This window comes from Epinephelus lanceolatus, chromosome 19 (genome assembly GCF_041903045.1).
Source record: "Epinephelus lanceolatus isolate andai-2023 chromosome 19, ASM4190304v1, whole genome shotgun sequence".
NCBI classification, from domain to species: Eukaryota; Metazoa; Chordata; class Actinopteri; order Perciformes; family Serranidae; genus Epinephelus; species Epinephelus lanceolatus.
In genome coordinates, this window is record NC_135752.1 from 12,650,916 (window position 1) to 12,676,183 (window position 25,268).

Below are 25,268 nucleotides of genomic sequence, written 5' to 3' on the forward strand. Positions count from 1 at the left end.
AATATAACATTCCTCAGAGTCCAATGTGACATCTTTAAATGTCTTGTTTTGTCCAACTAAAACCCAAAGATATTCTGTTTACAGTGACATAAAACAAAAATGTCTAATCTTCTCATTTGGAGGAGCTGGAACCAGAGAATTGTTGGAGTTTTCCACTGAAAATGACTGAAACCATCAGTAGATCATCAAAATAGATCAATTAGATGCTTCATCCTTACAGTTCTTCAGTCGTTTTATGATTTATTAACTGACAATTATATTTCAAACTAGTTCTTAAACATGTCTCTATTCAAAACCCTCGAGGTACGGAATCTGCTGCTGCCCTTACTAGAGGTCATCACTGATTATATAGTAGCTTTAGTGTGTGTTTTTACAGTGTATGGGTGTAGATGGTTAATGGTTACCCCCCTGCACTGGGTGCTAAGGGGATTTTAGGGCCTGTGATCTGACAGTGTTTGTCCCGGTAATCCTATTACTCAGACTGCTGCTTTGCCAGACTACTGCATTGGGCAGAGCCACGCTCAGCATCTCTGTATCACTGTGGTCCTTATATTAACAGATTGCTCCAGGATGCTCTGTTGCCCCGGTGCTTAGCCGTATCCCTCAACCTGCCAGCCTGTCTGCATTTAGACAGTTTGTTTCCAGTTTTGATTGATCTGAAATAAAGTTTAGCAGATCAGTCTAGACACACTTACTGAGGCCAGAAAGACTTATGTACTCTTGGCTGAATAAATCCTGAACGATAACCAGACAGCCTCGCTTGTTGAGCCAGTGAGGCACTTTATAAATGATGAGCATATTTACAAGCTTTAGAAAGCAGTGGCATGTGTCACTGTTGTTACAGCGTAAGCTGCTCATGTTGAGCTTTAAGTTTCAATCATTTGTGTAAACAGACAGACGCTGATTAAACACTGAACTGAATATTCACAAGCACACAAATTTCAAGTCTACAAGAAAGGTTACAAAGCAAAATAAAATATATAATCAAAGACACACTACATCATAATTACAGCACAAATGAGACGGCAACACTAACCCTATCAAGATTTATTCCACAGATCTACAAACCCTAAATCAGTACTAGTACATTTTTATGAGTAATCAAACCAGATGTCTTTGAAATGCAGTTGTTTTTAATATTACCCTCTGGACATGTTTTCAGATATTCAGTTTTGAATATTTCCACATAAAAGCTCAATTAACAAGTTCTTAATATTCCATTGACTCTTTCTCCCCCTTAAAAATCCAAACTATGAATATGCAAATATTTTTATTTCAAGAGTTTGAGTACTATACACAAAATATGCGCTACTACTTCTCACTATGTGTGCACTGAAGGTGTCCAAGTTTCCAAATCATAGAAGCAACATCCTGTTTGTACATAGACGTACATAGACGTCTTAAACTCAGATGTTAGTTAAAGTTCCCCTCCACTCAAAAATGTATTTTTCTTATGTTTATGTTCCCTAAAATGTCTGACCTTGACTATACTGACTTGTATCTGTGCAGAGTTAATCACTAGAGAGGTGTTTTTCTTCTGAACGAGGTGATATCTGTGCCCTTGCCTTGAAATCTGAGATTCTGAGATTGAGGTACATCACTAATATAAAAGCCAGTCACTGTCTTATATGAGAAACACGTATCGACTGGGCAGCAGACTTCAACACAACACCGGCAAAGAAACCTGAACCCTCCATGACTTGTCAGTCCAGAGAGCAGAGTTAGCATTAGCATAGTGAAAGTTATGACAGCAATCATGGTAGTGTGCAGTCTTTGAATGTAAACCAGACCCTGGAGCTTCTTTTTAATATCTACCAAAAACCCCATTGCACCTATTATTGTATGTTCCAGACTGTGTCAGCCAGTGACAGTTAGTCTACAAGCTAACAAACAACATAAAGAAAGGAAACATGCATTTACCATTCTGATTTAAGTGCTCATCTGTGTCTGGGTCTGACTGAGACCGAGACATATTTTGCAGAATCTCTGTGATGTTTCCTCTGACACTAACACCAGCCATCTTGATGCACATTGCTCTTTTGAGGAAATGGAAAGCAAAACCTAGTGCAAGTAGCAGCGGTGGGTGCGGCACAGGCCAGTTCCAGAATTTCTCAGTAAGGGAGAAAAAGAAGATGTGCTTCTGGCCCCTTTTTGACAGCTGCAATAACACTGTCTGCTGGTATTGTTTCCAACTTGTGTGTGTGTGTGTGTGTGTGTGTGTCATCATGAAGAAATGTGGTCCAGGTGAGGTGAATTGTGTTTTTCTAGGTGTTTATATGTCTGCCAGTGGACACGTATTTGTCAACACTGTAATGTCACAACCGAGCAAGATGTAGTCACCAAACTTTACAGGTGTGTAGTTGAGATCAAAATGAAGGCTGAGTCTCAAGATTGTTGTGGTCCAAGCAAGGGGGACAGAAGTAGTTGAGTAGGAAATAGGGAAAGGGCCATTCCCCCCTACTTTACACCCCTGACTCATGAAACTTCACAGGTGTGTAGTTTAGTTCAAAATGAAGGCAGAGTTTGAAGATGGGTGTGGTCTGAGCAAGTGCGCCGGATCAAAGGGAATAAGAAGGAGCCCCTGGCCAACAATTGCTTTAAGTCGTGAAATACTGTATCGCAGCTCGAGTGATCCCATTGCAAAGTCTTTAGTCAGACGTTTAGTCAGAGTGTAACTATAAGAAAAGCTTGAGTTATCAGTCATTGTGTTAGTGAAGATGCAATTCTACCCGCAGACACACTGCTGGACAAAGTGGGATATTTACATTGTATAGAGAACATATAATTTCTTTAACACCAACCCAAAATCTTCTTACTTCATGTCAGTACCGCAAAAGATATATAAGTGAAGCCCTCTTGCCACAGCCACATAAACAATAATCAGATATATTATATTGTTATATTGTTTCTTGTGACTCAGATTTGCATTCAAAGGAGACACTGCCACTGTCTCTTAATGTAGTAACTTTAAAGAGGATTCAGATGAGGTTTTCAGTGTCAGACTGTTTGCATGTGTAGTACTACTTTTCCTCCATCCTTCCGGATGTTAGGACATATCTGCTTGAATCCCCCTTTTTTTTAAAAAAAAAACATGTCGACACCCATCTGAGTTCTTTTGTCTGAGACTCAGAGGAGATTAGCTCTCAGTGTTACATCACTTTGGTTTTTTGTAAATTATGAAATAATATGAATAATTTTGTCATGACTATAATTAATTACTGTGGTGTTTTCCTTAGTGCACATGTGGATGTATGTGTTTAGTGTGTATCCGTGTGCACCTTCCTCCCGTATCTCATTGAAAGTGAGTGTTTGGCATGCTCAGGTTGTTCCTTTGTATTTCCTCCACGTCCCATGTGAGTAACCCTGAGTAGCCGCCGTCAGCGCTCTGGGACTGGCTGTCCTTTCACCGTGCCTGTCAGCAAGTCACTCAGGCGTGGGCTCATTCTCGCTGCAAGGGCACCGACGCTCGAGGAGTGCCTGCCTGGGCCCGCGCCGGGGCTTAGCTGTTTTCTCTGTCAAGCCTGCTTCAAGTGGAGTTGATGCCTCTCCAAAGGTACGAGCTGACTCATCCCGCATCACGGTTTCATCTGTGGCGGATTTTCGTCCTGACCTCGCCACTTTAATTTGAGATGGAAGGGCATAATGATGATCAATTAAGTGTACCACATGGTGTGTTGTAATGCCTGCCCAGAGTTGGAGGGCTTTGATTCCTTCCCTGCCTCCGTCCAGACATATTAACCCAGGCCACAGGACTGATCAATTCTGTCTGTCAGCCTCTATAAACACACTTGCAGTAGAAGTAATGAAAGTCATTTATCTACAGAAGTCACAGCTGTAGCTCCCAGATGGAGCTGGTGCAGTGTCAGTGACAGCTGTGGTTGCTTATCTGTCTTCCACAACTGAATCACTGAAATCAAAGATAAATATGCTGAAAGAAAGAAAGAAAATGAAACCAAGCACTTCAATCAAAAACTGCTCTAATCTCTAGTTGAATCTATTTGAATTTCACAATAAAAGCCTCAGTTACTCACAACCTTTGCAGTAAATTCCAGTGTTGCGTGTAACCCCGGCTGTCATGGAGAAGCCCCCGTTAAGCAGCCCTTTAAGCAGGCTGTTTCCTGTTAGCACCGTCTCTCCCACGGGACCAGACTGCTGCTGCTCGCTGGAGGCTGCCAACAGACTGGAGCCCAGGAGTCCAATCCATAATATGTGCACTCAGGCGGAAACCACTCACGTAGGCACAGACAGGCAGCAGCAAGCATCCAAATGCACGCAGACACACACTTTAAAAACATTATCTGCCTATGTATCACTTTTATTTTTATTCTTTACCTCTTTTTCACACATTAAACTGCCAGCATGCGCGAACACAAACTCCCGTCCATTTCTGGTTCAAGCCAAGGTCATCGTCCGTGGCGACTGTCGAGGTAATTGCTCCCTTATCACAGTCCTGCTGACTAATGATGAGACGTGCCAGTTCACTCTGGAGGTTTGGGCCTCTGCAGCGTCATGGGAGTCACTCCGTCCTCCCTGTTTGGCCGCGAGGCTGAAATGCCTGTCTGAAAATACCACTCAGAGAGGGGGAGACTAGTTGAGCAGCAGTGATTAAAGCTCCAATTCTTTGTTTAACTAACAGGACATTGTGAGAAACATCTGCTCGATGGCCAACACGTGATTTCCTTCTCAGAAAAGTTAGCACCCGCAGTTGGAGTTTTACATAAAATAAAAGTGCTAATTTTACTTCAGATTATTTCCCGCTACTTCGATTTCCAGGAAGCCTTTTTTTAAGTTAAATGCCAGGCTGTCGGGCAGCTGTTGTATTTCTCAGCTCAGCTCTGCTCCCAACAGTCATCTCTTTGTTACTCAATTGGGGAAAAAAAGCAGTGAAATTCCTTGGAACTCCCCAAATCCTGGGAATTGTAATGAAGGGGTTGCTAGGTTGCGATCTATAGAGCCTATTGTGGACTTCTGTATGGATTCAGTGGTACTACAGGGAGCATCAATGACCCACAATGCACCCCGCATTCCACTGCTTTTCAGGATCAAGGAGAGGGAGTGGGGGTTGCCCATAATTTCCATGATTTGAACCTAAATCCTGCTCATGTATTTATTTTAGAAAATATCCATGAAGAGCAAGAGGAGAGACAAATATGTCCTTATCCAACTTTTCCTTCTTGGAAGCATTGAACCAAATAACATTAGCTGAAGGAATCAGTAGCCTTTCATTAGAAGTCTGCTGACAGGTACTTTTGGAGCCAGGAGGTTTATTTACAGTATCTGCAGTACAACTACTTCCACATAATGACTGGGAGCCTTGTTCCTCGAACTGCGGCCCGACTAGAAAAGAGGACGTAAGTGCCAAGTTCAACAGAGTCCCTCATGTCCTCTGGGGCGTCCTCTACAATTTCCTCTGAGACTCAAGCCTCCTTATCAGTCGTGGTATGGGGACAAGATTAGATCTTTGTCTTTATGTTGGGATCATGAGATCAAATTTTTTTGGTCTCTGTGTGTGTATGGAGTTTGATAATTTGTCTAGGAGGTACTTTTAAGTTTCTTTAAAGGGGAACACCACCTAAATTAAGACATGTTATTTCCATGGCTGAGGAAGGTTCAATCAGTATTTGTGAACATGAGCTGCTCTCTCTCAAAGCCTGAAATCTCTCAAACTTGTGATGTCATAGGGTGGGTCGGGGACTGATTTTGTGGACCCACAGAATGTCTGGTTTATTCTAACAGCATCGCCGATCTCTTTTAACCAAATATTCTCTGGTCTGGCTCAGCTTAAAACACAAAAATGATTAATCTGTCAGCATATCTTTGAATCACGTGTTCAACTGACTTTAGCAGTGTAGATAACAATTGCCTGTCCCGCTGTTGTTACAGACATTTGAACTTACCACAGACACTTGCATTGGTTATGGACTCACTGCGGTGCTCTGCTGCAGTTCACGGCTCGCAGTGAACAATAATAGAGGAAACACCGCCTGAAAACACCGGAAGTTAGTGTTGCATGATATTGGGGGAAAAAAAGGCTTTTTTTTTGTTTGCGATATATATGTTGCAGTATGACTAAATATATGAATTTATAGCAGTTGACTTGATTAGCTCTAATTGATAAAGATTTATCATGCTAAAATTCTTGGTGTGATTTTGTAGGGTGGTGCATCTGCATAGAAAATGAATATAATAAATTATATTAAAAATGAAATCTGAAGAATGGCTTTTTTCTCTGAAGACTTTTCTGTGAGGGAGTAGGGGGAAATTAGGTCATTTAATACACTGGTTGATGCAACATGACACCATTGTATTCAACGTAATGCTCTTCTATCAATCCAGGCTAAAGTCTAACATGTCATATTAATAATGCATCTTGCTTATTCTCACAAAGCGAGGCTTCCTTGTGTTGTTCCCCTCCTGTTCCTCGCTCATTATCAGGTTGTGGTCGACAACTGCTTGTAGATTAACATTAATTTTAATGTTACTTTTTTATAGTTAGGTGACCCCTGGTTCCTTTAGGCGAAATGAGTTAGTTTTAACCTGGCTAGTAGCTAGTAACTAGTTTTCATGGTCCAGCAAGTCTGCAGTCAAGAATGGTCCGGAGACGTTGTGGTAACGTTGCATTTTGGGTACTTTATTTCTTTTGTGCAGTGAACACAATACACAGCCCTTATTACAGTTGTTATATGAGAATCTGAGCTTATCTAGAAGCGTACTGCTGTAGCTTTGGAAGAACACATGCTTCACTGCACCTGCAGTATTTGCCGGCCTGGTTATGGTACTTTTCCACACACACAAGAGAGTCTCACTTCCTTTAACAAACACTGCCAGACTACATCACATATACACGTAACCTGTCTTAAAGGGGAAGGCTTAACTGGTAGCAATTAGTCATGGAAAATTAGTTTCCTTTTAGTATTAAGCAGCAATACAGCTGTAGCATGATGTGTTTGAGTTAATTTGCCTTACTTGGCATGACCCGTCCTGCAGTGTGGGTATTGTGCATGCGGTGTTGGTACTTAAACAATGTACTGTGCAGCCCTACAATGTAGATAATAATAATTCAGATTTGGGGTAAATGTGTTTCTTCAAAATATGACGTTCTGACTTCATGAAGTCCCAAAAAACATCACTCATCTTTACACATTGGAAGGAATAGTTTAACATTTAAAGGAAATATGCTTATTCACCGTGTGTCCAAGAGTTAGAGAAGATCAATATCGGTCTCCTCTTATCTCAGCATAAAGACTGGTGGCAGGGAGAAACAGCTAGCCTGGCTTTATCCAAAGATAAAACCCTCTAAAAGGTTATGTAAATCCTTGTACAACCACAACTTGTCAATTTTACATTTCATTTGACACACTTGCCCAATGCTCATATCACAAGCAATGGCTAATATATGTTGGCAGAATACATTACAGACAGAATACAATTTCAGAGAAGCTGCTCTGAAACTGTCACACCAATTTCTGTTGTCTTGGCTGGCTCAGATAACTAATAAAAAGTGAGTGGGCTCTTGCCTCCTCTGGTATGATCCTGTAATATGTTTGTCTCTGTTTTAAAGCGGCTAACTCAAAATTTATAACACTGGGATCACAAAATCTACAGAGAGCCAGCTTCTTCATCTTGTGCACATAGCAACAGCCATCACTATTCTGTCTGACACTTTCATAATAGATTGCAGAGAGAAACGCTGGCTCAAATTTGTTACGCTGTCTGGGAAGACTGATGAGTCTGATGGCTTAAATGCACACATCCAGACTGAGAAAGATTTGAAATAAATGCTCCCACTCTTAAGTCTGAACATTTTAGTAACACTGCAGCACTCACAGCCAGCAGTGGAGGCATAGTTTTAAGGTGTTAAGACAAATCTTTGAAGAGTGCATCTTAGATTTAAAAGCCCATGTCCTACGCAGAAGTTTTCAATCCACATATTAGTGATACCTTTTTTCATTACAACCCGTGTTTTTCCTCAAGTGTGTCTCCCTAAATGCCTCAAACATGATTCAGAAAGGTTCAGAAACCAAAACAGCAGACTGAAGTAAACTAAGCTCTAATTTTAATGCCTTGCTGAAAGTTTTCTAACCTGACGTGCCTAGGCTTCGGGGAGCTCGTTTCATGAACTTTTTAAGTGTTTGCTCCGCTGTTGACAACAGGAAAACCGTAACAATGCAAGTGCATTAAAAGCTTGAATATTTCAGAACACGTGGCACTTAAGCAAAGAAAATATAAAAATTTCATCCTTTGGATGAAGTTGCAAAATCCCACTTTGCTTCACCAGGATGCTGGCATAAACTGTGAATTATGAAAGAGCTGTGTGTGAATGTTTTGACACTGATGTGGTGGTAAATTTCCAGGCTGTGCAGGTGTGTTAGACTTTGTAATGTGTATGTCATCTATGGATGGAAACAGGGCTGGGTATTATGGAGGAAATGAATTATCACAATACTTTTGACCAAATATCTTGATATTAATATTGCAACGATAACGTAGGTTGACAGCTGGTGCTTTTACAAAATATTTACATAACAGGATTTTTGATAGATAATTATCGTCAATGTGGATATAATGACTAAGTGGGTAAACAATATTAAGATATCCAAAATCTAAGATGACTAGTCCATACCCATTAGTAGCTTTGTCACCTTCTACCTATGCCAATCCTCAATACCTATGTGCAGTTTCACATAGATTGACCACGTCAGTGAGTAGAAAAACGTGGGACTGACAGAATGACTGACTGACAGAATGACACACTGACAGTTTCTGTGATTATGTACAGCATACCATACCATGACTTAGTCATACCAAAAATTAGAAAAACAACAACATTCGGCCACAGGGGGAGCCACAGTGATCGGTCGCATTTTAGCCATTTTTAAGCATTTTTCTGTTGTTATAGCGCCACCCAGTTGCCAATTAGAGTTTAATTTCTCCAGTCACCTTGAGGCATCCTGTTCTACATATCTACCAAGTTTAGAAAAAATCGATATGGCGGTTAGGCCTAGATAAGAAATTAGCTCTCTAGCGCCCCCATTTTGTTTGATCGGGTCAATAATGGAGGGGTCCCCTCAGATTATGTGTGGTCATATGCCTACAAAGTTGCGTGGTGATCAGTGAAACCCTTGAGATGTTATACACCTTTATGTGATGAGCCACGCCCTCCGCAATATTCATTGCCTTATAGAAGCTTAGTTTTAGTAAGTTTTCCAACTTTTGCCAAGAGGGAACTTTAGATATTGGTCCCTAGATTATTTTCACCCAGTTTCATGCAGATCGGTCAAACTTCCTAGGAAGAGATCGATTTGAAGTGATTTTCAAAATATTCAAAATGGCGGAAAATCTATATAACTGGAAGTATGGGTTCTTGGGGCAAATTTGTTCCTCGTGAGGAGAGGCATCTCTGTGCAAAGTTTCATGTCTCTGCGACATACGGGGCATGAGATATGCCCATTCAAAGTTTGCAATTTCAATCAGTTGCTATAGCGCCCCCCTTTGGTCAATTGATGTAATATTGCTTCATTCGGATCCTCCCATGACCCTCTACCACTGTGCCAAATTTCACATGGATTGACCAAGTCAGTCAGGAGAAAAACGTGGAAAAGACACATAGACAGACACACCCACAGACAGAATTGTTAAGAGCCATTATATAGTAGTGCTGCAGAATTTGATAAAAATGTGCGATTGCGATTATGGTGGACAATATCGCGATTTGCGATTGCGATTACAATATAATGTAATAAATAAATGGTATCATGAGTCTTTTTGCTAGATTCAGTGTTTCCCTACATTATATCAGGGGAGCACTGACCTGACGTAGTTATTGTTATGGACAGGCAGTGTGTCAATGACCATCTACAGACTGAGCACGGAACTGTACACACAGCGGAGCAAGCCTGTGTTGCGTTCAGGCGTTGTCACGTAAATGACAAATTCCAGCACGCCATAGCACAACACAGCAGCATGTCAAGTGGGCCGAAACCAAGCAAAATTGCTCAATTTTTCATTTGTTATGGAGTCCATGATTTCCCTGTGACACTTACAAATGTTTGCTTAACTGTGCTTGGATGTTGTTTTATGAGGCTCTGGTGGCTTTCAGTTGTCTCATTGTCTTTAACGTTACACGGCTTGGCTTTCTCTCACATGCACTCTTCCTACTTTTCCCTGTGGTGTCTCAAGTGTTGATATAGATTGGTCGTGTTGCCGCGGGACGTGGCGACTTTAACTTTTAAATTTTTACACAGCACATCTTTCAGGTACGGCGACGTTGGACAGAAAGACATGCTGTGTAAAAGTTTAAAAGTTAAAGTCGCCACGTCCCGTCTCAAGTGCTGATATAGATTGGTCGTGTTGCCGCGGGACGTGGCGACTTTAACTTTTAAACTTTTACACAGCACGTCTTTCTGTCCAACATCGCCGTACATGAATCCAAAGTATCGCCATGTAATAGACGTTTTTTTCGCCACCAACTCAGCCTGTTCATGGTCGAGCTCATGCTCCTCTTCATCGTCTGTGTTGGTCACTGCTGCACGCTGGCTGCACACACCAGGATAGCTTGTGGGCGTGATGTCAACAAACTCCACACACTACAGGAGAGGTAGTCACATTCACAGGCACACACGTTAACATTTATTAAATCGCAAATCGCAGCCTTTTATGCGGTTATGTAATCGCACAGCCTGACATCGCGATTGCGATTAGATTAATCGTGCAGCACTATTATATAGTAAGATATCTAGTCTCATACCACGATATCGATATATCAACATATCAATATTTCCCTATATGGGAAGGTTTTTTTCTTGTCACACATTCTCACCCTGCTTGGTTTTGCAAAGAGTTTTGTCTCCAGATTAGAGATGCAAGATATTGGATTCTTTTGGTTGATATCTGATATGCTAATGTAGAACAACTCATTTGACCAATAACCAATACCAATATCGATATATCCGCTTTTTTTCCCCACCTAATTTTAGCAATCATCAAGTCTCTTTTGTAGTGGAATTAACATCATATTATGCATGCATACTCTTATCATGATGGCCCACCAGCAGATGTAGTCATTAAATAGAATACTTTTCAATGTATGTAATATTCATTCATTGTGCAAATTAAGAGAAGGCATGTTTGCAACTTCTGATTCTGTTCATTTTAAAGCCGATATTGGCTGATACTGATGATGTGCTGGTATTTTCGTGTTTCCCTCCCGATGTCTTGTTTGCCTTTGGAGCCCAAAAACTTTCAAAAGTTGGCCAAATGATGTTATCACGATACAATATTATTATGATTTCAAACATTCTGCGATATAATGAGAATTGTGATAACATATATTGTGATTAATTACCTTTTTTTTTTCAAGCATGCAGGGCAATGTTCTGTGTATATGGGCACATTTTCTGTTTAAGAACTGAAAACACTACGACAGAATAAAGCTAAGTTGGGCAGAAAAAAAGAAAATAAATATTCTGTGGGTCCACAAAATCAGGCTCCCAGTCACTGTCTGTGGAGCAGCTCCAGACTTTACACCATATGGCATCACAAGTTTGAGACTTCTTTAATTTCTGGCTTTGAGAGGAAGTAGCTAATATTCACAAATATTAATTGAACTTTCCTCAGGCATGGAAATAACATATTGAAATCTTAATTGAAGTGGTGTTCCCCTTTAAGTTGCAGACCATTTTCTTGTATAAATCACTATGTGTATAAAATCACATTTTCCAAGAGTCCTTGTTGAGGTCAGCAAATATCTTGTTTTGTCCACCCAACTGTCCTAAACCCAAAGATACTTAGGTAACTTAGTTTGTGGTATAAAACAGAGAAAGTCAGCAAATCCTCACAATGGAGGAGCTGCAACAACATCATTTGCTTAAAAATGGCTCAAATGTAGAGTTCCCAACTCTAATATTGCATCTTGAGTATTTTCTAAATATTGTAGAAGAGGCCCTCCCCCAAGATATGATTTGTTCATCCAGTTATTGATCATGTCTGAGATCCACATCTTAACGGACAGTGTGTCTTTACTTTTCCACATTGCTCACATTTTCCTGCAGCAGTGACACAATAATTAACAGAGACCTGATTGGGATTGCAAGAGTTTGTAAAGTTCTTGAAATAAATTAAAAACAGCTGTTTGACAGTCTGGTTTTATAAGTTTGTGTCAAATGTCAGACATGATATAAAGTGTATAATACCAAAAGCTCACTACTCTTGGGCATAAAACATAGCTGCGATGAGTGATTAAAGGACATAAAATAAAGTTTTAATGTAATTTTTATCAACTTATTATTAGTAAAAGGAGGAAAAAGCTTCCTCTTTTTTATTATTTTTTTTATTTAAGCGCTCCATTTTAACTAAGAGCATTGTTAATTAATCCACTCAGTTGTATTCTTGTCTTGTCTAATAACCTTTCCCTGCCTTTTGTCGGCTTTGGAGCTCAATGTGTGGCAGGTTGATGCCTAAAAACGATCAAATTCTACTCCGTCACAGAGCAGATCTTGTATTCTCAGTATCAGTGGATTTTTGCACAGAGTTCATAAGCATGCTGCAAAAAAGATAAATGAATCTCAGCACCTGGTTTCTGGTTTCACACTCTCCTTTCATCTCACCACCACACCTTCACTTTGCAGTATGAGCACTTCCCTGTTTCTCGTCTTTAAACCCCGGCCATTCGTCTCTCTCTGTCTTCGTGGTGCGTTTCCTCTTCTCCCTCTCTGAACCTATTCTCCATTTAATCAGCTCTCTCAGGACTCAGTTCTGTATAATTAGAGACTGAAACTTTAATCACCATGGATCCAGGGCAGGGGAGAGCAGGGCATTTCAAATAGACACAAGCAGGAAATTAGTATGAAAGAAAGTATGGAAAACGTAGAAACGGATGTGATGAGAGAAAAAAAAAGCTTCATTTTAAGTCATGGCACTTATTTGCTGTCAGTCGGCGCACACATTCACACAGGCAGTGAGGATGTATTCTGGATACACATGAAACAGATAAAAGCTAAACTATCTCATGATCATGTCCGGTAGGTCTTGACATGTTCATAATGCTCAGCTAATTGTTCCACTGGCAGCAGTGTGGAGCTGGATTAAAAGGTCACAGTTTGCAGGATGTCCTTACGTAACAACAGCTGTCTCCTCACCTCCTCTCCTTCTGTCTCCTTCTATCTGCTCAACTTCTTTTATTTTTCCCTCTTCTTACCCTTGCCTTGTTTTCACATTGGCATTCATTTGATCCTTTCCCTTTTAACCAACATATTCTCTCCCTCTCCTCTTTACTTATTCATCTGGCTCAAGACATTTTGGCAGGATGTGGTAAACAGCAGACTGGACATTTATTGTTTTCAGGATAACTCTGCCAGCTCCAGTGGGAAGCTAGCTGCCTGTTCTGTCTGAGGCAGATTTGAAAAACAAAAGAGGAAATTTGTCAGACTTTTGCAGATGATTTAAAAAAGGGAAATATGGCAAAATGAGCCTGGACTTGGGCCAGTGACCTGTGGTTTCCATCCATTTATGGTGCAAAATTCAACTTGGAAACATTTGGAAATTAAATCAGATTTTGAAGCAGCTATAGTCAACATTTTTGTAATATTGAAGAAGATTAATACCACTCTCATGTCTATATGCTAAATATGAAGCTACAGCCAGGACATGGTTAGCTTAGCTTAGCTTAGCATAATGACTGGTGGCAAGGAAACAGCCAGAGTCAACTTAAAACTAGTTAATTTGTGAGCTTCCAGGGTACAAGCAAATACATTTTCCCCCTTTGGACCAACCCAGGCTAGCTGTTAACCACTGTTTCTAGCCTCTATGCTAAGCTAACTGCCAGCTGGCTCCGCTTTGTATATAAATGGACACTCACTGAAAATCAAAAATACCTAACTCTCCTCTTACCTGTAGTGCTATTTATCAGTCTAGATTGTTTTGATGTGAGTTGTTAAGTACCAGAGATGGGACCAAGTCACACATGTGCAAGTCTCAAGTAAGTCCCAAGTCATTTTTTCTTGGTCAGGTCAAGTCAAGTCACAGGTTATGTCAAGTCAAGTCAAGTCAAATCCTGTAATAGGTCAAGTCAAGTCCAAGTCAAGTCACCTTATTATTGTAATTTTACCTGCAGAATCTGATCTTAATAAAGTGAAAAGACAAGATATAAGTAACTGTCAGTAAACATTGACTTCATCGCTGCAATGTTTACTTTGCAGGGACGACCCCCATGCGCGCACGCGCACACACACACACACACACACACACACACACACACACACACACACACTAACCAAGGCAGCGGCCAAAATCACCCATTTAGCTCATTTAACCCTGTGTTGCTCGTTCATAAAATGTACAGCCGGTCTTGTGATGAACCGGTTGGAATGTTCGCTCACGTTTTCTGGGGTTAATGTTAGCAAATAAATTAAAAAACAAGTTCCACCAAACCGTCCCGAGTCTTTAACTTCCAAGTCTGAGTCAAGTCTCAAGTCTTTTATTTTTTGTCAAGTCAAGTCACAAGTCATCAAAACAGCGACTCGAGTTGACTCGAGTCCAAGTCACAATGACTCGAGTCCCCATCTCTGTTAAGTACTGAAAATATCTGACGTAAAGATGTGTGCCTTTTCTCCAATATAATGGAACTAGATGGTACTCAGCTTGTGAAGCTCAAAATGTCAAAAAATGCATTTAAAAAACTCAACAGCAATGACTCTTTCCAGAAATCATGACCCAGTTACTCAAGATAATCCACAGACCTTGTTTTGCGCAGTTTCATGTAGGAACTATTTTCTTTCAACTTAACTACACCCACTAAGCGTATCACTGTGCAGAAGGAAGAGTGCATCTACTCATGGACGAGAAGTTCATATTTGTGACAGGGTGAGATGTAAACATTAGTGGCATTATCTTTGGCTTAACTGTAATCTTAGCTAGCTCAGTATTGGCAATACGGTTGGTGGGTGTACTTTGGTAGAAAGAAAATATTTCTTACATGAAACTACTGACAACACGGACTGTGTAATCAGGTCTTGAGTAGCCAGGTGATGATTTCTGGAAAGAGACATTGTGTTGAGTGTTGAGTCAGATGTAGTTTTTGGGTGCTTTGAGTAACACAACCCGAGTGCCATCTAGTTGCATTATATTGGAGAGAAGGCAGACATCTCTACGGCTGATATCTCCAGCACTCAGCAACTCACACCAAAACAATCTAGACTGATAAATAGCACTACAGGTAAGAGGAAGAATATGTATTTTTGAATCAGGGGTAAACTGTCCCTTTAACAAATAGTTAATACAGGGTTATAAATCTTTTCATCAAATTCTGGGCAAGAAAACAAATTACCTTCTTTTCCAAAATGTCAGATTATTGTTTTTCATGTGTCTGAAGCCAGACAGTTGTTTTCCCCTGCAGTTTATACCCCACTTTGCTGGCATGTTTGACCTTGTAAAAGCCACTGGATAAAACCAGATTTATGGCTCAAAAAGTCTAACACCTGCATTTTGCAGCATGATAGATGGCTGTGGTGGCCTGACAGACCCCACTGTAGGCCTTGATAGCTCCTGGCTAACAAGAGTTGAACCCTGCTTCATGTTTGAAAGTGACGCTGATTGGAGTCGACAGGCCAGACTTGCTAAGTTCCTCGGCAGAAAGCCTGGCCAGCTGACGAGGTGGAAACACGTTAGTCGCTCAGTGCAGACACAGCTGTTCTACCACTCAGCAAACAGAGTGGAGACAAACCTACATCCTGGGCATTGTACTTAAATGTTGTTTAATTTAGCCGGTGTGGTTTATGTTCTGTGCCCCTGAGAAGCAGAGGTGGGGTTCGGCTGCCACATGATGATTCCTTGTCATTTTATATTTATCCAACATGATACTTATCAGGCCTGGGGCAGGTCCTGGGGAATTGTACAGAATATTTTGTAAGATTAATGAGGTAAAACTGCCAGCTTTTAATACTATTAGTTATAATCAGGCAGAATACACCTGATCATTACAGTCAAGGTGAAGTAGGCAATCTATCTCTGTTATCCAAGTGTCCTTTCTCTTTTCACTGGCATCAGAGAGCTTTCTTTTTTTTTTTTTTTTTAAATCGGCTTGGCTATCAATATTCAACAGACTCAATCAGTGCTCCTTTTGTGAGCTGCCAAGCTATTAAAGATGCAGATATATTAAAGTGCACCGCAGATCATGTTTTAATGCTGACAGATTGTTCCCAATTATGTCCTTAATTCTGTAGGCCTGCCAAATGTGAAGCAGGACATGTACTCTTACTGCAATGGAGAGGTCAAGTGGTTAGAGAAGGTGTGTGTGTGTGTGTGTGCAGGGTGACTGGATGCCAAAACATATGCTTGCACATATGGGTGAAACAAGTAGAAGATTATGCAACAATTTTGATAATTAATCAAGTTTCCAAAATGTGCTGGATTTTCCTTTTTTTTCTGATACCAAACTGAATTTATTTAGATAAACAACTGTTCTTTCGACAAAACATGCATTTTTAATAAGTCATCTTGGGCTCTGAGAATTTGTGATGGGCATATGATCAACAAAGTATTCAGCAGATTAATTTATAATGAAAAAAATATATAAATATATAGTATTATTTATAATGAAAATAATCATTAGTTGCAGCGGGTAAATTGTTTCCAAGCTCATGACTGATTTATCATGCATATTTGTTCAGCTATGTGTAATCAGCTGTAATCAAATCATCTCTATGCTACCAACAAACATACTAAATAAAAGCTTCAGAATTAAAGCACCAGGGGTCCACTTTGATTTATTTCATTATAACAACACTTTATTCAAATGTATTATCATAACAGTACTTTATTTCACTTTATTATGAGAGCACTTTATTTAATTTTATTGTAACAGTACTTTAACTTTATTTTAACAGTACTTTATATAACTGTATTATAACAATGCTTTAACTTAAACTATAATAATACTTTAACTTTATAATATGGATACTTTGTTTAACTGTATTATAACAGTACTTTATTTAACTTTATTATAACAGTAGTTCACTTAGTAGTTTAGTATTTTAGTAGTGTAAAACCTTAATCACACAGAAAGTGGGTTTTTTTGTAACTGTTTTAAGAGTTTTGCATTGCTGCACACCTTGCTGGAGCACTCTGAACTCCTCAAGTTGAAGTAACTTCAACTAAGAGCGGAAAAGCTCCGCATGTCATCTCTGCTTCTGTCCCATCGTCCAAAGGATGATTTGAGAGGCGGGCCTTCTGCGGTGGTCATGAAAACAAGTTTACAGTTGGTGAACAATGGAGGACAAACTGGTGTTAGCAGTTGTTGGATACCCAGAGCTATGCGACGTTACAAACCACAGTTGCCATGATCTCAATAGAGAATAGCTACTGATTACTGTGAAATAAATTAAATAGAAATAAAAAATAATGAAAATAATGGTAGAGTGATTACACAGGTAAGTTAGGGTGAGGAGGTGATGGGGTGGTTACCACAATAAATAGGTGCAGCAAGCATTTTTTTATTAGTGGCATTCAGTTAAAAATAAAAGCAAAAAAATAAATAAATAAATAAAGCATTGTGGTGCACCTTATGTTTTGCAACCTGCAAAACACTTTAAGTGTGATCAGGGCCTAAGAGGAGATTTCAAAATATCAAGGTAAATATTGTGTATGGCGATATATAGTCTAAAAATATTGAGATATTATTTATAGGCAATATCTTCCAGTCATATTGCATACACACAAAAAAGAAAAGACACTATAAATATGTAGTTCTATTATTCTGATGAGCTCTCCTTTGTCTTTTTCTTTTAGTATGAATTCAAGGCCAAGAGCATCAAGAAGAAGAAAGTCAGCATTGTGGTGTCTGTGGACGGAGTGAAGGTGATTCTGAGGAAGAAACAGAAGGTAAGTCACTAGTGACAAACTCTTAAAGGAATATGCTGTAACCATTTTCATCTCAATTCAGAAATTAAATGCCAGGGTTGGTAACAAAAATCAGTTTTAGCATATCAGTAATAATAAATGTATAAATTCTTTGATATAAGATGATAAGATCAGTGCGTAATCATGGTTATCTGTCTCATACACAGAGGAAAGAATGGACATGGGATGAGAGCAAGATGCTGATCATGCACGATCCCATTTACAGGTCAGTCACACCTCAGTCTCTGACAGTTTAATAGCTTCACACTGTGAAAAACATACAAAATGTTGCTATCTTTGCCACTTGGTATAAACACTTTATACACTCAGGGGATTAAACTGTCAAATATTCAGTCCGGCCTGTTCCTTGCACTCTGCATGTTCTTGTTAGCTTTGACCACAGTGATTACCATGCGTATACTGCGTATAATACAAACTGTATGTCTCAGTGGAAATTGCATCTTCCAGCTCAACCCCTGTGGATGAAGCTGAGGCTTCCATGTATTTAACATGCAGGACTAATGTGCTTAAATGTACTATAGCGTATGTGCCAGATGCACTTACATTCATAAGATAATGAATAATCTATAGCTTGTGCATGTAGTTAGTAGAGCATATGTTTGTCAGTATGTAATTTTTTCCAGGGGAGGCATCCTACTTTCAGAATAAATTCACAGTGATCTGGCAAGAGTACTTGAGTTTGTATGAAAAAAAATATACAAACGTGTCCAAAAATACATTCATTAGGGCCCCAACATCCCATCAGCCATCTTCCCTGTCTACATAGTGATGGAGCCTGTCAAGCAATCATCTACGGGCCTGTGAAGCTGTCAGTTTCTGCTAAACAACTCACAGCAAATAAACTGCAAAGTGTCAAAATATAATAATACTGCCTGTCAGGTGCTGAGAAGTAAAGGGAATTTTAGAATTGAAAGTGCAGGCAAAAATTGAAGATGAACTTTTTGGTCAGGACTGTGAACGTCTGGGTTTTTTGTTCTTCTTTTTTGGCTGACTTAAAACAAGCAATTAGAGCTAATAAGGCAGCCTCTTCGTGGAAATGAAAATCTCAGAGATGGAAAAGAGTATGCAGCCACTTAAAAGTGTCTTAACCAGCTTGTGTGTGATGTGTGTGTGTTTGTAAATTATGTATACATCTGTGGGAGGATCTCATTTGGCAAAGCCACACCTCGTCAAGGGGTCGTGTGTGTTGGATACATTTATCCTTAGCTAGTGTTTCTGTGGCTGTGTTTGTGCAGTGGGGATACATAGTACATTCTACGTAGTGTGACTAGATGGTCATAATTTGTTTGCCCATTTCCCATTGGAGTTGTTTTATAGCAGTGAGCAAAGCTGCAGATGGAGATGCAGAGCTGACCCGCTGCTCTGCCAGTTTACTGCAGAGTGTGTGCAGGGTTGCTGGCAAGAACAGAGCCAGACGGGACAGTTAGCTTGGACGGTATAAGGCACAAAGAGATTACAGTAATGTGGTGGTGTAGAGCAATATGCTGTAAATATTGCCCCTTCATTTTATTTATATCTGCATTAGATCAGTGTTATCTCCCTGACTGCAATATTGGTTTTGATATTATTTTTCATGAAAAGGTACCGTAAAACTCGGAATATAAGTCGCACTGGCATATAAGTCGCAGTCTATTTTTTAAGGTCTCAAACAGGGAAAACAAGGTTTTATATTACTATTTGTTAATAAAAACGTTATACAAGTTATTCCTACACTGTTTCCCTTTATTTTTAATTTGAAACACATTCAAAACACAATAACCTCTTGAGCAGCTTTGGTTACTTTTCAGATTGCAATTTTCCAAACAACCTCTTCAGGAAATAAAATTACGGTATAACAACATCTGAGCCATAAAAATGAGTTTAAATTAACGTTAAACTTCTTTTTTCTTTTTTAAGAAGACAGCATTACAGTACCTTATTACAGTGTGGGCTGTAACTATACATGCTTACTCAAATAACAAAACAAATGAGTTTAAATTACTACGTAGTGTAGGGTGACCATATTTTGATTTCCAAAAAAGAGGACACTCGGCCGGCCACGACATAGCCTACTTAAATGACACTCGCAGTTTACTCAAAGATGCCTTATAATTTTAATATATTTAAAATTTATATGTATGGATAGAAAATTCAGTTATATTACAAAATAATATCTCTCAAAGACAGAAATTCAGATAGGCCCCAATAGGGGACACATACACACACTAGAGTGTGGCTACCCGATCTGAGCCCGACGGTACCCGACAGGTCGGTCGGGTTTGGTCAAAAATGTAGCTGTAAATTGTATTCGGGCTTGGGTCGGATTCGGTCAGCTTTCAGTGAAAATGTAGTGTAAAAATAAATAAAATCCTATTGTCTGTCCTGTTTATTGCTTGGGCACTGTTATTTATGTGACAACACCTGAACATAACACACACAGACACACATTGGCTGTTTGTTTCTACCTCTCCCTCGCTGGAAGTCTCGGACCTCCAGCCGCCCACCTCCGCCTTGATTAAACGCTGAAAATAAAATAAAAGAGGGAGACAGGTTTTTCCTATTTTATCTTATTTTGTTTTATTTCTCTCTCTCCTCTCGCTAGAAGCGTCGGACCTCCCGCCTCCCGCTCCCGTCTCAAACACGGAGGTCTCCCTCTCCGCTGAGCACACCCGGCCTGTTAAATAGCCTGTAACCACTGTGTGACACAAACTCAGTGCTTTGGTCATTAAATAATGTCGGGCTCGGTTCGGGTTCGGACAGAAATATGCTGCCCGTGCCGCACAACACACACACACACACAAACACACAGAAAACTGGACATTATCATCAGTTTATAAAAGACCCCCGGACGGGACGTGAAAAGCGGACATGTCCGGGCAAAAGAGGACGTTTGGTCAGCCTAACATAGCGCCATCTTGTGGGTCAAATTACCTATGTCAGCATTTACCTTGGTCTATAGGTTGCACAGGTCTATAACCCGCACCCAACTTTTTAGATGAAAAAAAGGGAAAAAAAGTGTGACTTATACACCAAGTTTTACGGTAACTTCAGTGTTTTTCAACCTGGACTGCATTTCCCATGTTTTGTGTCTAAGTGACTGATGGAGACAATCATTTTTTAATTAGTCCGGTATTAAATGAGACTGCTGCCGCTAACAGCAGTGAAACAAGGTGCATTGAAACAGGGCACTTGTGCATAGTCAGCGTATGTCCACCAAAAGGGCTTGTTTTTGCCACTGACAGGTTTAGATTATCATTCTCAATGTCTGACAGCATTATGGAAGAATCCCTACAGACACTGTCCTTTTTCTTCAAGAGTAAGATCCTTTTTGTTAAACCAGAAACAACCCAGAAATGGCTAGCGGCAAACCCACCAGACTCCATTTAAATAAACAGTCATTTAATTATCATAAAACACACTTCATTCAAAGTTAACAGAAACAAAATAAAGCTCACAAAAGCCATCTTGGTCCATCTTCCTACTGTTCCAACAATCACCAACTCTGAACTGGCTGAAATAAACCCAGAATTCACCCAGTTAGATGTGAAAATATGCTGGCGCTGTGCACACTAAAATGACCGTTTATGTGAGTCTGGTGTGTTGGGTGATGCTGCTTTTGGGTCTGTCTCTGGTTAAACAGAATGCTCTTAGACTCTTAGAATAACAATCTGAGCTAGTCAGTGGCAAAAACAAGCTCTTTTAGTGGATGTAAACTGACGGTGACCAATGCCCTGAGTGGTTACATCGCAGCCTGTCCACTGCTAGCGGCTGCAGCGGTGTCCTCAATACTGGACCAACTTCAAATTTGTTGTTCCCATTATTCACTTAGACACAAAACATGGGAAAATAGAGTCCATGTTGAAAATTACCACTGTTTTCCTTAAAGAGTGACTATAAAGAAAGGGTGGATCATGTAAAGAAGAACCTTGTGTATTTAAATTTGCTGTCTTATTTTCTAGGATTTTCTACGTTTCTCATGACTCCCAGGACTTAAAGATCTTCAGCTACATCGCAAGAGACGGTTCCAATAATTCCTTCAGATGTAATGTCTTCAAGTCAAAGAAGAAGGTACAACAAAAGACTGCTCACACACCCCCTGACTGTAGACATACACAGCTGATTACACACACTTTTGTAAGAAATAGAACTATCCTGCTGCTTTTACATTTCATCACCCCTGAGATTTACCCAACTGAAAATGAAACCAACAACCACACAGAGAGAAAGCTGCATTAGTAGGCCTTAAAGGGACAGTTCAACCCAAAACCAAAAATACATATTTTTCCTCTTACATGTAGTGCTACGTATCAGTCAATATTGCTTTTGTGTGAGTTGCAGAGTGTTGGAGATAATGGCCGCAGAGATGTCTGCCTTCTCCTGAATATAATGGAACTAGATGACCCTGGGCCTATGGTGCTCATAGTGCCAAAAAAATACATTTGAAAAACTCATCAGCAATGTTTCTTTACAGAAATCATGACCCACTTACTCAAGATAATCCACAGACCTTGTTGTGAGCAGTTTCATGAGGGAACTATTTTCTTTCTACTGAACTACACCCACCAACCGTATCACTGCACAGAAGGAAGCGTGCATCTACTCATGGACAAGACGCTAGTGCTCAAGACACAGGAGATGTAAACATTAATGTTGTCTTCCTCGGCTGAGCTGTAACATTAGCTAGCTCAGTGATGCTAGGTGAGCTAGCAGTAGATGTACACTTCCTTCTGCATGATGATACAAGTGTACTTCAGCAGACAGAAAATAGTTCCTACTTGAGGCTGGACATGACAAGATCTGTGGATTATCTTTTTTTTTTCTTTCTTTTTTTTTAAGATTATTTTTGTGGGCTTTTGCCTTTAATTACAGGACAGAGGATAAAAAACTGACATGCAGCAAAGGGCTGCGAGCCAGATTTGAACCTGCGGCCGCTGCAGCAAGGCAGTGCCTCTGTACATGGGGCGCTGGCACTATCCACTATGCTACTGACGCCCCTAGATCTGTGGATTATCTTGAGTATCCAAGTCATGATAAGGAGACATTGCTGTTGAGTTTTGCAAATGTGTTTTTTGGCACTTTGAGCACCACTAGCCGAGTGCCATCTAGTTCCATTATATTGGAGAGAAGGCAGACATCTCTACAGCCGATGAAAGATGTAGTTTTGATTTTAGGGTGAACTATCCCTTTAATCCAATGCAGCCATTAGATGTGTCGTATTCAGGACGGCTCTTTCTTTTCCCTAACTGGAAAAGGCCTGTGCACTTATTCCTCACCACCCAATTTGCTGCTGTCATTGCTCCTTGATTTGTGTTAAGCACTCTGTAGACTTAAATGTGATTTGCTTCAGCTTTCTGCGTCCAGCTACCTATGACCAAGGGCTGTTTGTTTCCTGTGTTTCTGAATTTGGATCTTTTAATTTAAGAATACATTTCCTGATTATGTCAGCTCAGTGAATCAATTTTGGTTTTAAATTTGATTTCCGGTGGTTTAGTTAATATCCTGCTGCTAACCGCTCTAGATCCATCACCTACAGTGAATACAGAATAGATGCACTGCAAGACAAGGATTGCAGCTGCATATTTCAGACAAGTACCTCTTTACCTTTCTTCAGTTTAAGCTGTTTTTTATGTGTGTTGCTGCAGTTGTTGTAAGTTACCGCAGTCTTGGCTCATAGGTCTGGTATTATCAGTTAGATGTAATGAGAATTGTTCCAAAGAAGCGATGTTATTAGTCTTTGATCGAGGGTGTTCAGCTGTGTGCCAAGAATGACTCAGTGTTCATGTTTTCAGTCCACCAGAGGCTACAGCAGGTGAGTTCATTTAACTCATCTCAAGGCAGGCAGGAGGAACTTGTCAGTGAAATGACTTGATGTGGTGTTTGGGGCTTATTGTTGAATCCTTCTGCTTTAAACATTGACCTTTTATCTCAAACTCTCCACCCTGTTCTTTCCGTCCATCTGTCTCTGCCTCCTCTCTTTCCCTGTCAGACGCAGGCCATGCGTATTGTGCGCACAGTGGGTCAGGCCTTTGAAGTGTGCCATAAGCTCAGTCTGCAGCATGCTGAGCAGGATGCAGACGGACAGGCGGATGGAGAGAGTGACAAGTCTGCAGAGGAATCCAGCAGCCACGGTGAGGCCTACCTGAAAGGATTTACCGTTACCTGCTGTGCACAGTGTTGCCTTTGCAGAGTACAGTCAAATTCACATTTTGGGTTATTATGTTGTGGCTGATTTACATGACTACAAAAAACTGTGCATGACAATATGTTGAAATGAGGTATTTAAAGGTATAGGGTATTTAAAGGGAGCGATAAAATCCTGAAAACTACTAATAGTACTGATTCTTTGACTGTGTTTGCAGCTAACTTTGTGAGCCAGAGACTGTGTGCAAACACCTGCGGCTTGCCTTCCAACTGTTAGGGAGCCCAAACAGAACAGAAACAGCACAAAACTTTGCCAACTTTTACTTGCTGGATTTGTTTTAGTGAAATGATGGAGTGCATATACCCAGTTATGCTATTAGATAATTAATTGAGAAGTTTTTATTCACCTTCATTACGGTTTGCCAGATGCAAAAATGCTAAAGCTTGTACAGATTTTTTTTGTTCTTTCCAATGAAAGAAAAACATACAACAATCATGAAAACTGCACATTGAGTAAGTTAAACTGACAATATCAACAGCTTATCATATCACAAGAATGGCTGAATTATGAGTACAGATATAGCAGAGTTGGGTCAAAGTCAGTGCAAGTCATAAGTAAGTCTTTGCTATGAAGTATCACATCAAGTCCCAAGTTATATATAACATTAAGAACATTTTAAAGCAAAATGTTCATGTGTGCCTTGGTATGTTTTTCCTGATATCACAGTTAGGGTTCGATCTAATTTTTTTCAAATCTGAATATAGTTAAGGGAGCCCAGTAGCATTGTAGGTAGGGCGGGCTCCCCATGTACAAAGGCAGTGTCCCTGCTGCAGTGTCCGCAGGTTTGATTCGGCCCCTTTCCATCATGCTGTCCCCTCTCTCTCTCCTGCTTTTGAAGTTCAAACTGTCATTAAAGGCAAGAAAACCTTTTTAACAACATTTAATCAATTTGTCTTTATAAGAAAAGTAAAAACAAACATGAAAGAAAGATCAACGCAAGAGACCACAACCTGAAATGGATATGGGTTAGGGGCGTAATGTGGGGGGGCAATGGCCCTTCCCCTACTTCCTACTCCCCCTACTTCTGGCCCCCCCTGCTCGGACCACACCCATCTTTGTACTCTGCCTTCATTTTGAGTTCAACTAAACAGGGATGCATGATATTGGATTTTTTGCCGATATCCGATACGCCAGCATTGAACAACTCATTTGACCGATAACAAATACCGATACT

General features: G+C 40.1%; 1 protein-coding gene across 1 annotated transcript in view; it reads left to right on the plus strand.

Moving 5' to 3' along the window:
• Positions 1–25,268, plus strand: part of LOC117270189 (carboxyl-terminal PDZ ligand of neuronal nitric oxide synthase protein) — an 82,225-nt gene that overhangs the window by 24,370 nt on the left and 32,587 nt on the right. The window contains exons 3-6 of the mRNA XM_033647704.2: positions 17,782–17,874; positions 18,060–18,118; positions 21,852–21,960; positions 23,879–24,020. Of these exons, the coding sequence (XP_033503595.1) occupies positions 17,782–17,874; positions 18,060–18,118; positions 21,852–21,960; positions 23,879–24,020 (403 nt within the window). The remainder of the gene's footprint in view (positions 1–17,781; positions 17,875–18,059; positions 18,119–21,851; positions 21,961–23,878; positions 24,021–25,268) is intronic.